This window comes from Polypterus senegalus, chromosome 8, assembly GCF_016835505.1.
Source record: "Polypterus senegalus isolate Bchr_013 chromosome 8, ASM1683550v1, whole genome shotgun sequence".
Taxonomy (NCBI): domain Eukaryota; kingdom Metazoa; phylum Chordata; class Cladistia; order Polypteriformes; family Polypteridae; genus Polypterus; species Polypterus senegalus.
The window spans coordinates 169,958,986-169,978,204 of NC_053161.1; the positions used below are offsets into that span (position 1 = coordinate 169,958,986).

The 19,219-nt window shown below is 43.2% G+C and overlaps 1 protein-coding gene across 3 annotated transcripts in view; it reads right to left on the reverse strand.

Moving 5' to 3' along the window:
* The window catches only part of LOC120534491 (NACHT, LRR and PYD domains-containing protein 3-like), a 135,129-nt gene that overhangs the window by 66,171 nt on the left and 49,739 nt on the right, over nucleotides 1-19,219 (reverse strand). For all 3 annotated transcript variants that reach the window (XM_039762090.1, XM_039762092.1, XM_039762093.1), the window contains 2 exons: nucleotides 17,451-19,212; nucleotides 8,537-8,713 (listed from right to left, as the gene is read on the reverse strand). In XM_039762090.1, coding sequence (XP_039618024.1) covers nucleotides 8,537-8,713; nucleotides 17,451-19,212 — 1,939 coding nt within the window. The remainder of the gene's footprint in view (nucleotides 1-8,536; nucleotides 8,714-17,450; nucleotides 19,213-19,219) is intronic.

Consider the following 19,219-nt stretch of genomic DNA (forward strand, 5'->3'; position numbering starts at 1 on the left):
CTTTCTGGCTTTTTGATAACCTCCTAATGGTAACAAGTATTTACAGTTTTTAACAATCTCGTGAGGTGAACCTTTAGTAAACTGTGCCAATAAGTCCAATTTATCTCGCAGATTTCCTATCACTTCATCGATATCTTGGTCAAATGCTCCTATAAAATCCACATATTTCAAGGGATCGCTGTCAAAAATTGGGATCTTTCTCTATGGTACATAAGGCACTTGAGTCTTATACTGCTGTTCTTTCTGTTGATTGCAACGCTGTTCATAATGCGGTTGCTGAGGAGATGCTGGCACTTTATTTTGCTGATCATAAAGTGGTTGCTGATGATTGCTTTTATTTTCGTTGTTACGTGGAAAGTCATGAATACTTTCTTCTTGTTGTTTTTCATTTCTCACATCTGGTTTCCAAGGAACATTATTAGGATTCGGTTTATCTGGACTGTGTTTGTTTCCCTTTAGAGCTCTCAATTTCGCTTCGGATTGTGCGATAGCTGCTTCCAATGCCAATTGATCTCTTTTAGCCTTTAGCTATGCTTTCAACTGAAGCAGCTGTGCTTCTTCCATATCTAGAGCCTGTTGCCTTTTTTGTTTCTCTGCTTTAGCCAACAGTACAGCGTGTGCAGCCTCTTGAGATCAGATGGCACTGACTGAAGTAGCCGCTGAACTTGCGCGACTTTTATTTTTTGCAGAAACTGAAGGGGAAATGTCATCTTTCGTTCTGTAATCCCTGAATTGTTTAGCAGAAAAGTCAGGTTGCTGGTTGAGGCTTTTAATTTGGCATTCTTCAAAAACCCAATTCATTGTACATCCCGTAAATTTATTAAAGCATCAAAATCCTTTTGGAGCATTTCCTTTGTGATGTCATATTCAATGCGACTTCTGCTAACACCATGCAGACGTTTGTTCGGCATATGATATTTCCTCTGGCTTCCGGATTCAGATGCCACGACAATCTCACAAGGTACTTAAGCTCCTTTATAATTTATACAGTCTCACGAGAAGCACTAGCAATTCTCAAATATGTCCTACTCCGATCAAAGACAAAGATTAAAAGTACCTGTCAAGTCTTTTCAAGTTGTCGTTGCTTTCTTTCGTCACAGTCCGATTTCAGGATTAGAACACGCAGTTTATTTTTAATCCAAGGCAATTTTCAACCTTTCAGTTTTATTCAGGTTTCAATCCTAGGCAGGTTTCAATCTTAGGCAGGTTTTAAACTTTAGTGTAGCCTCTGAAGTATAAGGCGAGATCAAGCACGGTAAAACGCGTGCCGAAAGAAATCTCTCAGTCCAAAAGTTCATTTTAAAAATATTTAGTGAAAGCTAAAATCAAATAATCCACACAAGAATAAAAGAAAAAATAATTACACACGTAGAATAAAAGGCAAAAAAAGGGAAAAATGTATCTTCTATAAACTTAGCTTTTCTTGAGAGACTTTAGTTATTTCTGTACTTAAAAGTTCTTTACTTCTTCTTCAATACTTAAGGATTCTTAACTTCTTATATACTTAAATATTCTTAGCTTCTTCTTCTGTATACTTTAAACATACGACTATGCACTTAAATAAATGCTTTTTTAATTGCATCACACACTCAAAAGGACTATAGGCCCATTGGCATGTAAGCACGTGTGCAGGCACGGTTTAAAACCGTATGCCTTCCACACCTTAGACATGGCAAGGCTGGTCACTAACTGAAGAATAATATTTAGTCAGAGCTGATAGAAATAGGTAGAATATACCAATAAAATTCTACTTGTGGGGCTTTTAGGAACCTCCCATAGATTATGCTTTGTCATATAGTAAAATATTTATAAATTTTATATAACTAGGAAAATGGCTCTTACAGATATAAACAGAGCAAGGCTATATAAAATGTGCACTGAATGTTGGGAGTTTTCACTATGTTGCACACAGTAATATTTCAAATAAAGTCAAAGTCAAAGTGAACTTTATTGTCATCTCAACCATATACAAGTATACAGATAGACGAAATTGCGAAGCTCAGGGTCCACAGTGTAACAACATGACGTGCAAATAATAAATTAAAAATAGAATTAAAATTAATAAATTAAAAATAGAATTAAAATTTAAAAATTAAAGATTAAAGATTAGAACACAAGACAAGACATTGTGCAAAGATAGGACAAAGAAATAGCAGCAATATTGATGTGTAAGATATCCATCCATCCATCCATCCATCCATCAATCCGCTGAATCCAAACACAGGGTCACGGGGGTCTGCTGGAGCCAATCCCAGCCAACACAGGGCACAAGGCAGCAATCAATCCTGGGCAGGGTGCCAACCCACTGCAGGATACATACAAATGCACCCACACACTAGGGCCAATTTAGAATCGCCAATCCACCTAACCTGCATGTCTTTGGACTGTGGGAGGAAACTGGAGCGCCCGGAGGAAACCCACGCAGACACGGGGAGAACATGCAAACTCCACGCAGGGAGGACCCGGGAAGCGAACCTGGGTCTCCTAACTGCGAGGCAGCAGTGCTACGACTGCACCACCATGTCGCCCCTGTGTAAGATATGTAATATAATAAATAAATAAATAATAAACAATAGATATAGATAATACAGAAATTATCAGTGTATGATAATAGTTGTTTAAGACGTGTGTAAACAATGACAAGTTAGAATGTTTCACAGCAGAAGGATAAAGAGTGACAAAATCCTTAAAGGTCAGTATGAGATTTTCAGTTTTTTTTTTTTTTCCACATGCACACTCATCTTTGGAGGACAGTGGTTTTCATGTATTAAAGTTCTGTTTTTAGAGGTGGATGAGGCAGTGTGGAAGGTCCCGGGGGCAATCTGGTGTTAAGGAGTCTAACAGCTTGGGGGTAAAAACTCTACTGCAGCCTGGCAGATTTGGCTTTGATGCTGCAATATCTTCTCTTGGATGGCAGAAGAGTGAAAAGTCCATGTGAGGGGTGTAAGGGGTCCTGCACAATGCCGCAGGCCTTGCGGACACTGCATTTGTAAAATATATCCTGTAGTGAAGGGAGAGGCACCCCAATAATATTCTCTGCTGTCTTCATTATCCTTTGCAGGCACTTGCGGTCAGATATGTTGCAGTTTCCATACCAGACAGTGATGCAGCTGGTCAGAACACTCTCAATGGTGCCTCTGTAGAACATGGCAAGGATGGAAGGGGGAAGACGTGCTCGCTTCAGCCGTCTCAGGAAATGTAGTCTCTACTGGGCTTTCTTGATTAGTGATGAGGTGTTATATGTCCACGTAAGTTCCTCAGTTATGTGCACATCGAGGAACTTGGTACTCCTAACAATCTCCACATCTAAACCGTTGATGCTGACTGGGATGTGGGCAGGACGTGACTTTCTGAAGTCCACGATTATCTCTTTTGTCTTGTCGACATTGAGAGATAGATTGTTGTCTTCACACCATGCAGCTAGCTGTTCCACCTCATCTCTGTATGCTCTTTCATCATCCCTGCTTATCAGTCCCAATACCGTCGTATCATCCGCAAACTTGATGATGTGGTTGGTGTTGTGCGTGGCGGTACAGTCGTGAGTCAGCAGGGTGAACAGCAGTGGACTAAGCACACAGCCTTGTGGTGCTCCAATGCTCAGTATGATGGTGCTGGAAGTGTTGTAGCCCATCCGAACTGACTGGGGCCTCTCTGTCAAGAAGTCCAGGATCCAATTGCAGAGGGTGGTGTTCAGGCCCAACCTGCTCAGTTTTACAACCAGCTTTTGAGGGATGATTGTGTTGAAGGCAGAGCTAAAGTCTATGAATAGCATCCTGACATGTGTCTTTTTTATCCAGATGTGTCAGGAAGAGGTGAAGGGCAGAGCATATGGCATCCTTAGTTGACCTGTTTTAGTGGTATACAAACTAAAGAGGGTCAAGGGAGGCAGGGAGATTAGTCTTTACGTGTGACATGACTAACCTTTCGAAGCACTTCATTATGATTGGCGTGAGTGCAACTGGTCGGTAGTCATTCAGGCATGTCACTGATGACTTCTTCAGTACTGGTATGATGGTGGTCGACTTGAAGCATGCTGGGACTGATGACTGGCTCAGAGATGTGTTGAAGATGTCTGTGAGGACACCAGCCAGTTGACTGGCACATTCTTTGAGCACACGACCAGGTATGTTGTCAGGTCCTGCAGCCTTGTGTGGATTGACTCCAGATAGAGTCCTCATCACATCTGTTATGGAGAGACAGAGTGCTTGGTCAGTGGAAGGAGGTGTTGCTTTTCTCGCAGGTTCTTTGTTCTGCGCCTCAAACCGTGCAAAGAAGTTGTTCAGCTTATCCAGAAGGGAGGCATCACCATCACTGCTGTGTGGGTTGGGCATGTAGTTTGTAATTGTCTGAACTCCCTGCCACATACAACGTGTGTCTCTGGTGCTGCTGAATTGTTTGTTGATCTTCTGCGCGTATGCCCACTTAGCTCTCCTTATAGCGCAAGACAGGTTGGCTCTGGTCACCCTGAGGGCGGCTATGTTTCCAGATCTGAAGGCTGCATTTCTGTTCTTGAGCAGCTTGTGCACTTCTCTTGTCATCCAGGGCTTTTGGTTGGCTCTTGTGGTAACATCCTTGGTAACAGTAACATCCTCTATGCATTTGGAGATGTAGTCAGTCACAGAGTCTGTGTACTCCTCCAGATTGATGGAGTCACCATCCATAGCAGCTTCTCTGAAAATGTCCCAGTTTGTCAATTCGAAGCAGTCATGGAGAGCTGAAACCGCACCAGCCTGCCACACTCTGATGCTCTTGCGGGCTGTTTTAGTGTGCTTCAGCAGGGACTTGTATGCAGGGACCATAAAAACGCTGATATTATCTGAACAGCCCAGGTGAGGGTGGGGTAGGGCCTTGTAGGCGCCAGGAGCGCTCCTGTAAACATTGTCCAGACAGCTTCCCCCTCTAGTAGCAAAGTTCACATTCTGGGAGAATTTTGGGAGAAATTACTTCAAGTTGGCATGATTAAAGTCTCCAGCAATAATGAAAAATGCCTCGGGGTGCGTCATTTGCAGTTTACTGATGATCTCGTAGAGTTCCGCTAGCGCCTGGTTAGCATTTGCGCTAGTCGGGAGGTAGACGGCCACCACCAGCACGCAACTGCATTCCCTCGGCAGGTAGAAAGGCCGACACCTTACTGATAAAACCTCTATCAGCGGGGAACAGTGTCGCGCAACTGAGGCAGCGTTCGTACACCACTGTCTGTTCACATAAACACACAGTCTACCCCCGCGAGTCTTACCGGACAAAGAGGTGTTTCTGTCCGCTCGGAATATGGTCAGTCCGTCCAGCTGGATGGCCGAGTCTGCAATGTTTTCCTGGAGCCATGTCTCAGTGAAAATAAAGATGCAGCAGTCACTCATTTCCCACTGCTTGGCCCACTGCAGCTTTATACTGTATAATCGACCTTGTTGTCCAGCGATCGGATGTTCGCAAGCAGAATAGACGGTATCGCAGGTCTGGTTGGGTTAGTTTTTAGCCTTGTGCTAACACCACGCGTTTACCTCGTTTCTGCTTCTGATCGCTGCGCTTGCGTTTTCGCCAACTCAGCTTCTCAGGCTGCCGAAGTAAGCAAAGGCTGCGGAGCGTCTCTGTCACCTCACTGGATATTTTGGCGCAGTTTCTTTGGAAATCGAGCAGGATTTGCCGCTCGTAAATGTATGTCTGCATACTACTATCACTTAAATTTACTTTTTTTACTTATACTAGTTGACAAAGACAAACACTAAACACCGCGGACTCGGGAGCTCTGTAAGCCGCAGCCTGCATGGGCGCCGCCATGTTAAAGATGCTAACAATGAGATGTACTGTATGTCACTCACCAGTCATTTTGTTTATGGTACCAAAAATAAACAGAATGTCTGGGAGAGCTCAAGAAGTAAACCAAAAAAAAACCCAAAACCTTTTAAAAAGTAGCAGACATTTGGTCATAAAAGAGCAAGGTCAAACTGGTAAGACTGGTAATAAAGCCAAAGATGTTAATGACTTGCAAGCACAATTTTAGTTGTGTAACAATAATAATGATCATCAAATAATAAGAATTTTAGAAAATTCCATAGCATTATGCAGAATCATTAATTTCAGTTTAGTTTAGTTAACTGATTTCATTAATGCACACATCTCTTAGTACTCAAACACATGTAGGTGTTACCGACCTCAGATGCCTGGTTTAACAACTTTTAGTACAGACTTAACAATTTCAGACTCAGTAAATCCCTCATGTAGCCCTACATCTATTTGTTTGCAAAGGTTACTGTATGAAATTTCAGAACCCCCATCATAGATTTGCCCACCATGGACTTTGAACTCCCTACGAGGCAGAAAAGCAGTAACATCAGTGAGTCTTACCACTTGATCTGACGCCATATAAGGAAAGCGTCCTTTCTCCAAGTCCCCAGAGTTCCTTCCATTTTCCAGGTTTGTGCCAAGATGTTGAGCTTGGCTCGACTGATTATCTTGATCCAGTCCTGTTGTGATAACACCTGTACAATCCTTACTCTTCACAGGGTTGAAATCCTTTCTGGTTAGGAGTTGTGAAATCATATCTTGGAGGTGAAGTAGGTGTGACATGCCTTCGTCCTCCGAATTTCTCAACTTTTCACTCTTAACATAATCAAAAAGGAAATAATAAAGTTCTTGTTCACCTAGTTGTGAGAGTTCTACAGTTTCATCGCCTTCTTCATCTCCTATACTTGCAGCCAGAATGCGGAGTTGATTGTAATCCAGCAATATTAATTTCTTATGGATATCCCAGATCAGCATCTTGCGTGGTCCAGATGTTGCCATCTTCCTTCCGTACCTGAAGCTAGGCTCTCTGGATGACACACTCAAAGGGGTTCTTCCTGAAGCTTCACAACAGGAATTCCCAGGCGTATTGAAACACATTTACTTTGAGTCCTTGATTAAAAACCAACTTTCCAAGGAAGCAGACGGTTCTGTATTCCCACATTGTATGTAGATGAGTTACTAAATCAAAGCAGTCTGACTATTCGAAGCAGGTGACTCTTTAGCAAGACAGGTAAATATTTATGTCCTGTAGATAGCCATCGGCAATAACCTGTAGCAGAATTTTCCAGACATTCTGCCTTTTCTTTAAAACACTGGTTTATAGCCCATTACATAGGCTACTGATTTAGTTTATTCATTCATTAATCCCACATAATATAATTGTCAGATGAGGGCACAGACCATGACATTTGCTGTCGGTGACTTTATTCTTCATATTCAAGTCAGCATAGCCTGATTATAATCTCTACAAGCATTAATTCACCAATCAGACATTTGTGTTCTTGACACCAGTATGTGCAGATGAGAGTGACGAACATTTGCATGGTTCAGAGGCATTTAAAACAAGTAAAACACAAATGAGTTGTCTAGTTAATCAGACAGTCGGGCTTTATTGTCAGGCCTCAAGTACACAGTATCATTATATAGTGTGCTCAGAATGCAACAAGACAAAAAGACACTCAAATAAACAAGCTGGCCTGTTGGCCTGGCACAAAAACTGTCAGCTACTTCAACTTTGGTAAAACTAATTTCACTTGAAAGTCATTGTTTGGTCCAACATTGTTTGTGTGGATGTTCTCTCCATAGAGTTCTTTTTATGTCAGTATATAATTCTCAGGCCATGATGCCAACTTCCTCTCAGGCATCAAAACCTTAATAAATGTTGTTTAGTTCATCTGGGAGAAGCCATCAATGTCACCGGTGTCTTATGTACTGCTCTAGTCAGAGACAGCCTAAATGCCCTGTCACTTGTGTGTCACATACCTCTTCTGTCCTGAAAGTGGTCTTGGTTATTTTACATTTACATGGATTTACTCAAAAGACACTTTTAGTCATAGAGGCTAACAATATAAACATGATCAATGTCATCGATCAACATAATCGAATCCTGGGGACTGTTTAAGAATAAGTGATGGAGGGTAAGGTTACAAAATTGATCATCAAACAAAATTAAAATGTACTTACAGTTCCTTGTTAACAAGAACTTATCAAAGCCATTGTAAAAAAGACAGAAATTCACCAAACAAGATTGGCTTCAAATTCTTTTTAAACACCCTGCGGGAGTCAGCACTCTAAATGGTGGTGTGCAGCTCATTCCATTAGTTGAAACTACACCTGGAGAGTCTAAACTGAGATTTGATGCCATCCTGAGATGGAATTACCAAACCATGGCTCTAATGGACATGGTCAGTCTGGTCAGATTTTCTGCATGCACTGCCCATGTTTCTCTGTCTTAATCCATTTTAGTGACTTTTAATAAACTTTGTAAAGAGATCAGAGGAGTGCAAGGGAGGGAGTTGACAACAGAGGATGAGGACAAAGAAACAACTGAAATAATGAGTGAACAGCATTAGGACAAGAAATAAAAACAACAGGCTGGACAGAGAGAATGACAAGAGGACAAGATTCCTTAATGCCAATAATACACGTTTTTTGGGTGTAGAACAGTCAGATCTATAAATTCATAAGGAATATAATTGATTAAACACACAAACACACACACATACTCTCACTCATTCACTTGTTGTTAACTCACCTCAGTTTCTCTAATTTGCAGCTTTCACTCCTCAGTCCCTCACATAACTGATCCACTCCTGAATCCTTCATGCTCCTATTGTTGCTCATTTTCATTTCAATCAGTCGTGAGTGTGGAGACGAGAGGACTGAGGAGAGAATTGAGCAACATGTGGAGGTGAGATGACATGAGATGAGGCTGTAGTGAAGAAGAGAGATAAGTGAGGACATGAGGAGGTTACAGACAAACAGACAACCTTGGGCCACAATAAGTCACATGACGACTATTAGCAGAGCTGGACACTCAGGTATGTCACTGAAAAGGAGATTTCTAGCATCTGAACTCAAGCTGAATGGCCTGCTCTGGTCTACATTTTTATAATGTTCTAATGCTGTCATTAAAGGCACCATATATCTGGGAGAGTCTTCTGTCTTCATGTCACCCTGACTGGTGGGAGGAAGTTGGCAGTCACACATAGCAGCACTGATCCCTGCTTTTTTTTTTTTTTTAAATATTAGTGTATTTCTTGGGTGGCACGGTGTCGCAGTGGTAGCGCTGCTGCCTCGCAGTTAGGAGACCCGGGTTCGCTTCCTGGGTCCTCCCTGCATGGAGTTTGCATGTTCTCCCCGTGTCTGTATGGGTTTCCTCCCACAGTCCAAAGACATGCAGGTTAGGTGCATTGGTGATTCTAAATTGGCCGTTTGGTGTGTCCTGTGGTGGGTTGGCACCCTGCCCAGGATTGGTTCCTGCCTTGTGCCCTGTGTTGGCTGTTTTCTGTTCTTGTTTTTCAAAGCAGACAACAGTGGTATTTACAGGATCTGTTCATTGATAATGGCCATTGTTATTTGGACATGTATTACTGTTATTATAGATTTGAATGGAATGTGCTACTGGCATTAACTTATAAGCACATACTTAACTATTGATAAAGGAAGAATATCTTATTTGACTGCATTTGCTTAAAGATGGTTTAATTGTTGCTGATAATTTTTTGAAGCAGTGTATACATTCTGCTTTTAATATTTGAAGGTCAGAATAATCTGAACAGCACAGCCGAAAAGCACAGTAACATGATGTCTGTGTTTCATTACTTTTGTTTTTCCAATTAGAGCACAAGCAGGTGAAGTGACCTGCTCATGGTCAGACAGTGTTAGAAGAGGGATCTGAGCCCACAACCACTGAGTTTGCAGTCCAGAGTCCAAAGCCTTAACAACTACACCACACCACCTGCCAATAATGTTAGCCCTTGGTGAAGAAATAAATAAATACAAAAAGCAGCTGATTAGTTACTTTGAACTTCTGACAAACCCAGTTAACCAACAGCACTGTAACTGAGACCCACTGTCTAACGAAACTTCCAAGGACAAGCTGGGTAGCTAGTTAAAGAATATAAGAGTAGAATTTTTCTTTAAGAACTGAACATTCTGGCTTTGTGAAACATACAAGCACTTTAAAGAAATTAAATTAATCTATTTTGATTAAAGGCAATTTTTTTCTGGATCAAGCTGAATAATAATTATGGAATCATTCAACATTATGGAAAAAATTATGGAATCATCAAATAAAAAAATCCTAATTAGTACTGTACTTCTCCTCTGCATGCCTGAACAATTTGAGGCATAATCTTCACTAACAAAAAAGCAAAATGGAACAGCGGAATTTGGAGTAACGTTGTGCCATTAAATTTTGTGTTAAGCTTGGAGAATTTTTATAAAGACGTCCTTGAAAGGCTCATTAAAAGGGTCATTCGTGTGAGACCAGACATTGCAGACAAATGGATGCTCCATCATGACAACGCCCCATGTCACACTGCCCTGACCATAACAGAATTTTTGACCTCAAAACGCATTCCTGTGGTTCCCCAGCCCCCTTATTCACCTGACCTCAGTCCGTGTGACTTTTCCTTTTCCTAAACTGAAAAATGTCCTCAAAGGGCGTCATTTCGTGACTTTAGAAAACATCCAAAAAAGTGTAATGGACATGCTGAAGACCATACCGGTTGAAGACTTCCAGCGCTGCTACCAACAGTGGGAACAACGTCTCCATCAGTGTGTAGCTGCCCAACGGAACTACTTTGAAGGGGATAACATTGATGTTTGAAAAAAATAAAAACTTTGGTAAATAAAAAATCAGTCTCATTACTTTTCTGCCACACCTCGTATGTTTCATTAAAACAGCACCAGACAAAAGTCCCAGCATCATCTCCTTGGCTGATGCAGATTTGTAATTCATCACTGCATTTCATCTTCATCCAGTCACCCACACTCCATAATTGTCTCTCTTTAGTCCTCTGTAACCTTGTTTTCTTCTGTTTAGGTGTTCTATATATAAAACCCATTTCAGTTCTGTCACAAACACTGACTCCATTCGTTTCTCATTTGTTTTGCTGTGCATTTCCTATTTTCAAGACATATTGCCTTATGTGTTATACCCTGATGCTTCGACATCCTTGAACTGTCCATATGTGTTTTTTAATATCTTTTCCATTTTGTTTATACCTGTACCAAATTTTAGACACATCTGACTGGGAACAGCCTCCATCTGTTCTCACACTCCATGTTGGATTTCCCTCTTAGTTTTATAATCCTTCTCATTGTTTCAATTGACATCTCTCTTCTTGGGGCTGTGATTCCTTTCAGTTAGTCAAGTCCAACAGCTTGAATGTCTGCAAGCACTCTTTTTTGACTGCAGGCTATAATTTGCATTTTTAAACTTGTGCCAGAATTTGTTTTAGAAATGCAGATTATAAGGTGATTCCATAATTTTTTCCCACAACAATGAATGGTTTCATCATTTTTTCTTCTGCTTGATCGGGAAAATAAATGCTATTAATTAAAATTAATTTAATCTAATTTGTTTGAGGTATGTTTCATGAAGCCAAAATGTTCAGATATGAAACAAGAATTGTTTTCTGTTATATCTGCAATTTGTTTCCTCCAAGTGAAAAAAAAACCTGAATAAACATCCTCTAAATGTGGTGATTCCATAATTTTTGCCAGGGGTTAAACATATTTATCAGTGCTTCAGCTATTCTGCTTTAGTGTGAATGTAATTTCTTAACAAACATAGTTTCTTTTATTATCCATTACAAATTGTATATGTTGCTATGACAGACTTCAGTTACATTTAATTGCTCCATAATAACATCACATAAATATAAAGATTAGAGTCCATTCAAATATCATTCCATTGTGATGGGTCAGGCAGCATGCTTTCATTTTCAAGTACAGAGAAACCACACTATCAGACAGCTAGCAACTTAGCGATGCTGGATCATCTGCAGATGGCTATAGGTTAAAATGCAGAGTCATGTGCCTTTGTGTACTGGGTTTACTGAATAGCAGAGTTTTCTATCCTGATTGTTCATTATTTGTGTATTATTTATATTTCTAGGAAGAGATTAAGTGAAATGGGTGAAGATTATTTGCAGTCTGCCTTAAGAAAATTCTGATGTTCTTTCAAATTCAAGAATAAAAACACACAACAGCATATACAGGCCTGCTTTACAGCAACACAGGAGCACCGCAGGGGACTATACTTTCTCCGGTCCTGTTCAGCCTATATATATATATCGGAATTCCAATTAATCTCCAATTAAGGAGAGGAAAGGCGGCCCATGGACATTTGGAAGAGAGACCCGTGGAGAGGGTGATTGATGCTGGGGGCGCTGTGTACTGTGGTGGACTTTATTTATGGTAAATAAACGTGTGTTTGGACAAAGTGCTGATGTTAGTCTGATGGTGTTCAGACCCGAGCTCACAATGGCATCCCAGATGGGACTCTCCGCCTGTTACAAGGCGGGGACCTGTCACAAATAATTTGTCCACAGCAGGGAGCCCTCACACGTGCCGCGGGAGGGGTACTCACAAAACCCTATGAGAGAGACCCCATGGACTGCCATCGGACTGCAGAAGGGCCATTCCCACCTGGTGCGGGAAGACAACAATGGGCTTAGCCGGAGTGCAGCAGGCTCCTACGAGTGCGTCACCGCTGAAGGCACCAGGGACGGCATTGCATCTCGCGAGGCCATGTCGAGGACGTTTCCTTGGACAGACGGGATCCGGGAGGTAAGTTCCTTGCCCACCTGCAGCCGGTCCCGTGGGGTCGGGCATGTTTTGCGTGTTGCAGGCAGGGGCTGCCCGCATCCACGTCGATGGCAGATGTGTGCCAATCTGTGGGGCTTCGTCAACGCAGTGGCAGCAGGGAGAGCTGCCGAGGAGGAGTCGCTGCAGCTGAAAAAGCTGCGGCAGCTGTGGAGCTGCCCGGAGGCTCGTCACTGCACCAGGAGGAAGGGGGGGAAACAAGATGGCTGCATACCAGAAGTTCCTCCCCGAGACAGGCAAGGGATTGGACGGTGTGTCTTGCATGCCCGCCAATAATTGGATGGAGGCGGGACTAAAGAATGTCCATCCCGAGCTGGGGAAGGACCCGATTGGGCCGGAAGGAGAGGCCCTACAGGAAGCAGCCGTCGGGTGTGACTGATCAACAGGTAAGCCCACCATCGGCTGACTTTCTATGCTTGCCGGCTGATCTGTGCAAGCTGGAGGAGTGCCTTCAGCCCGCAGAGTCGCTTTTGCAGGTGATACGCATCCTCCACAGAGGATTGAAGGAGCTGAAGGTAAAGGCGGTCATGTACGTGATGACGCTGCAACAGTGGGCAGATCAGCGCAACGCTGAGTCTTCGGCCAGAGGGACGTGGCAGGGCAGGTAAGTGAAACCAGCCTTGTAAAGAATAAGGGAGACCCCGCTGAAAAGAACCGTGACAAAGGAGAACAGATTCAAGTGGGGGAGCTCCGATAGTGGTCACGGCGGTGAAAGCCGATCGTGTGGTGAGGGGGGAGAGAGCAAGAGGGTAGTCAGGGGTGATGAGAGCCGCAGGTCCTAGCGACCTATGCCCCAAGCCAGTAACGATCTCACAGTGCTCCACAGGGACGCAGATGGGACAGGGTCTATGCCTTTCCCATAGGGAGACCCAAACCATCACGGCGTCTCAGAGAAAGAGAAGGAATCAGGGGAAGAGAGCCAGTTCCTCCAATAAAAGAGGACGTGAGGCAGGCTGCTCACGTCTGGAGAACCGCCACCCTCTGTGGAGGCAGAGGGAAACTCCACAGCTGGCTGAGGTGACGGGGGCGTGTGCGTTCCCATCAAATGTCCCAACATGGGGGGCATGGAGGTCTCGGAAGGGAGGCCGAAGTGGCAAGCGCCGGGGTGCCGTTCAGAGGGGGGAGCGTTGCCTGTATAAGAGACAACGTCTCAGCCCCTTGTTCTGATTTATGTTTTGCAGGACTGGGCCCTGACGTGGAGTGTTTCGGCTTCCCGCTGTGGGAGACCTGCCCTCGCAGGACGGGCCGCTGGCCCCAACGGGTCTCAGCTTGCAGTGGGGCACTGTGGCAAAGGGCTGGGTGTGGCACCCAGCCGGGATGCCTGGAAGGACTGGAGGAGGCCACAAGGGGGCCACTGACCTGGTGGCTTTGGGGACCACGGGAACAGAGCTTAGAAGCTCAACCTTATAGGGGCCCATGGTCACTGCCAGGGGCGCCCCGATGCCTAAAGAGCCCTGGTCCTCAGCACTTCCACCACACCCGGAAATGTTGGGGGGAAGACGACCCGGGACACCCGGAGTGCTTCCGGGCGCACAGCCAGTACTTCCGCCACACCAGGAAGGGCTGGCGGAAGTTAATCGGGAGGCACCTGAAGCACGTCCAAGTGTGTATAAAAGGGGCCACCTCCCTCCATTCGAAGGCTGGAGTCGGGAGCGGAGTAGACAAAATCTTGGTGGAGAGGAGTGGAGGCGGACCTGAGGAAGGCATTGGAAGGAAGGCCTTGACTTTGGGGGAGTACTGTGGTTGTGTGTGGGCACTAATTGTAAAATAATGTATAATAAATCTGTGTTGGGTTTTGTACCTACGGTGTCCGCCTGTCTGTGTCCAGGCCAGTCTCCACACCTTAAATGTTAACAGGAGAATTTTGAAGTCAATGGAAAACTTAACCGGAATCCAGTGAAGCTGCTGCAAGATGGGAGTGATATGGTGAATAGAGGGGGTTCTAGTAATGATGCAGTCAGCTGAATTCTGGACTGGTTGAAGCTTATAGAGGGATTTGCAAGAAAGGCCAAAGAAGAGGAAATTGCAATAATCCAGGCAAAAAGTGACAAGGCTATGATCAACGAAAGCAGTGGTGTGGGGAGTGAGGGAGTGGGGGTGAATACGATTAATATTACGCAGGTGGAAATATGCACACCGGGAGATGTTATTGATGTGGGACTGAAAAGATGTAAACGTTTTGAGCAGAACAAACTCAGTGCAGCCTAAGAGATAGGATCTGAACAAATCTGGTGGAGTGTGGGTAATTTCAATCAAAGATAATCTATTGAGAATAGTGATGTAACAAATAGTATCAAAGGCCGCACTCAGATCAACAAGAATGAGAATAGTGATTAAACCAGAGTCAGCTGCCATAAGGAGGTCATTAGTAATTTTGATAAGCACTGTTTCTGTAATATGGAGGGGGCAATGGAGGAAATTAGTGACAGGAGACCTCGTCCAACTATTCCAGTGTTCTTTTACCCAAGAAAACTTTTCCATACGTTATATGGCTAATGTCATTTGTGTGTTGGAAAGAAGTGTATGAGTAAAAATGCACAAAAATCTGCGAATGTTTAATCAATGAGGCCTTCATCTGTTTTTCTAATGTACAGTTTTTTTTCCTCAGCTGCTCACACACTCTTCAGTCCTGTTTGCTATTGTCACTCAGCCTTAGACCAGTCAGATGTGCTTATGGAGCAGAGAGACAAGGAGAGAGTTTTGCAACATCCAAAGGAGAGAAGACAGGACCAGAGGTTATAAAGATGAGGATAAATGGATAAGGATTGAAGGAGTGACAGACAGAAAGACAGACAGACAGGATGCTCCTCTAGATAACACATCAGTGTCTTCAGGTCTAAATCTCATCAAACAGTCTTGATTATAGAAAATAAATTTGAAACTCTTTCATCAGTGACATCTCACAAATACAATTCAGTAAAGGCACTACAATCCAATAATCAACCCCGAGTTAAGGTCAGTAAGATTTTTTATATCTCATTTATCTCAATTCCAATACATCTTTACTGCAGATCTTTATATTATACAGTCTCAAATAAAATTAGCCTGCAGTGAGACCCTGAGATAAAGGACATGCCATGTAAATGATTCTCAAGATTTTTTAAATTAAGTATGTCCAATGTGCAGGGAATTTAGGTAAAGGTCTGCTCACACTTCTTCAATGCTTAAAATGTGTCTTTCTCTTTACCAATCTTATCTTACTTTTATGTCCAGTGTTGTGGACAAACAACTACAGTAGTCTGCTGTTCTGCCTGTTTGACGCTGAAAACAGAATAGAGGCAGTACAAGTAAGCGTCTGAGGAACTGTTAAAGGTAACAAAACAAGGAATGTGCTTTGTCAACTAGAGATATTTAGAGGGCAGCAGAGAGTGGAAGCCCTGATACATCACTAAAGAAGGCAACATTCTAGGGTCTAGAAGGGACTTCACAGCCCTATACAGGATAGACGAGAGGCACTGCATCCAGTAATGGGTACCTTATTTTATAAGCTCTCCTCTGACTCCTTAATAAAAAGCCCTCAAGGCTTAGGGCTGTAGAGACAAGAGTGACAGTGCTCCACACTTCCTGCACTTGTGCTGTCTGTGTTTCTTATCACTGTTACTGGTGTTTCCCTATGAAGGTCTCGACAACTTTAAGACTTGACTTATCAACCCTTCACAAGGTGATTGATGCTGCAGTTAAGACACCATTCAATGGTGACTTCATTTAAACGGGAACACTAAAACTTTATAAAAAAAGTGAGGGAATGACAATGAAACAGAGCTGATTACAGAGGGAGAGCTTTTGTCAAAGAGTAAGTTAGAAGTGTGGCCAAAATAATCGACATACACAAGTATCATTAGGAATAAGAGATGTCACTAAACAAGACTATCAGCAAAATGAGGAATTAAATCACATTGCATATAAAGGAGGCCACTCTGATTACAAACAAGGACCAGCCATCAACTGGAACACCAGTGATCAGTCCAGTTCTGACCGTCCATTTTGAAGGACACACACAGGTGATGTGCTGAGGCTGCTCTCAGACTACACTGAGAAGTGCTTGTGTTATCAGACACTGCATCACTCGACTGTTTGGCATCTTTAATGGCTTCTTTAAGGGTAGATGATGTTTGAGATTTTTTTAACATTTGTACAAGAATAAAAATATAGTAAAGTCATCATTGACTATACTGTCATTAATTCCTCTAAACGTTTATCATGCTGTGTTGCTCTAATGATCTTGTAATTTAACAGCTCTTGACTGCTTAAGCATATTCATTGGGTTTGATTGTATGGCTGATTAAAAGTTGAGTTTTATTAACCATACTTAACTATTATTATTCGTTTACTGTTTTGTTTTTCACAGTATTTGCTGCTGACTGTCCTCCATGACCCTGCCCTTTGTCCATTTTCTCTTAAGGTTGGTCTTTTAATCACAATATGTCTAGCAGCAGTGCTGACCTCTCAACAGAGCAATTAAATTCTTTAATAAATCCTCTCTTTGTTCAAGCAGATCATACAACTGCTATCAAGGTTAACACAAAAGGCCACAGCTGTCGTGGTCACACCCTGATCCTAAGTCATGTGATCTAAGAAAAGACTGCTGGGACAACTCTTAATTTTTAAGTTTAAAAGAATGAGACAGACAAGTAATGGAGGACTCATCAGGCACTGGGCTCAGACTGACTACAGTCTTACTGTACTGCCATGAGGAGCACATGACACAACACTGCTGAGAAGACCTTAGAAGATCGAAAGTGTTCAGAACAAAGTGGATTTAAGAACTTGAATGTAACTCTGCTGTGTTTCACAAACAGTAAATGTAAGCTCACAAAAGTTTTATTACTCACTTCACATGTCTACAGCAGATGAGCCCCGGCGCCAGTCTTCTGATGCACTCTGGGGTGAGTTCCGTTCCTGACAGGTCAAGCTCTTCAAGTTCTCCACAGCAGCTGATAACAGAGCCCAGCACAGCACAGTCCAGAGGAGACAAAGTTGTGCCACTAAAGTTAATCTTTAAATCCTTTCCAATGGTGTCTCTGATTAATTTCTGATTCTGAGTCTCATAGAGCCACTGACACACACGCAGAGCTTCACTTTTATCTTGGCCAAATAGCCCATCTTCATCGTCAATTTTATCTCTATCCTGTAGCACCTGTTCAGCTTTCTTCTTCACCCAATCCAGTATTTGTTTTGCTGTCTTCCTCTCAAACTCCCCCAGGATTCCCCCCAGTGTTTTAAACACAGAAGGCCTGGCCAGCCCTGCCAGGAATCGAGTTAGAATCTCAAACCGGCCATCTTTACATGAGTCCAGATTCTTAAGCAGCTCATTAATTCTCCCTGATGGATCGAGGTAGAAGGAGCAGGCGGCCATAAACTCCTGTATGGTGAGGTGGTAGAATGTGTATGTTGTGTGTTCCAGAGTGCTGTCTCTTTGAAGGATTTCCTTAAGGAACCCTGAGAGGAATGGAGAGGACATGTCTGACTGGAGACCAAAGGTGGACATCTCAAACTTATCATAAAACACAAGAGTTCTGTTAGTCACTCCATAGTAAGCCATGTTTCCCAGTTTGACCAGAATCCCCAGCTGGTCCTTGGCTTCTCGCCTGTGATTGGTTAGAATATTGTGAAGGAACATTACAAAGAGCTCTGTGACAGTTCTGGGGGTAGCCCCTCGCTCTTCTTGAGGCACCATGAAGTGGCTCTTCAGCACAGAACAGATAATCCAACAGTACGAGGGGTTGAAACACATGGTGTACAGGATAGCGTTTTCCTCCACATATTGAAAAGCCTCTTTGCCCTGATCAGCATCACCAAAGAACTTCTTAAAGTATATCAGTCTTTGTTCAGGGAAGAACCCCAGGATCTCTGCAAATCGATCAACTCTCTCCATGTCCAGGGCCTCCAGGGCTGTTGGTCTACTTGTGATCAGGACTGAACAGCCCTTCAGTAATGTCCTTTTGACCAGACTTGTGACCAGGATGTGGACAGGAAAGTAGTCCTCTGGGCCTGAGCAGAATTTACTCTGTGTGAAGTCCAGTTTGTGTTTATACTCGTCCAGTCCATCAAGTATAAAGAGGAGAGATTCAGGTTTTTTCAGGATTTCCCTCAACTTTGGGTCATTGAGATATTTATAGTGCCTTACAATCAGCCTGGTCAGAGGCATCTGTGGCTCTGTCTCCGTGTCTAGTAAGTTGAACTCCCTGAATTTAAATAGGAACACAAATGCAAACCTTTGGTACTGAGTACCCCTGGCCCAGTCAAACAAGATCTTTTGGACCATGGTGGTCTTCCCAATGCCAGCCACCCCACTGACCACTACAATGTTGGGGGGTGTCTCACTTCCTGGACTCCTTCTAAAAAGCTGCTCAGTCCAGATTCGCTCACATTTCACTTTTGTCCTCTCTTCCACCAGCTCTGCATGAGTCTTCCCCATCTCCTCAAGTTCATGGTGAGTCTCATTGTAGGTCCGTTTGTACTGACTAATGACCATCAGCTCTGTGTATCGAGTCTCAAAGACCACAGCTCTGGTGTGTGGATTTCCAGTAGAAGCCTGATCTTCCAGAATTCTTGTGGATTCATACACACTACCTCTGTGTTTTTCATGGAGGCCTGAGAG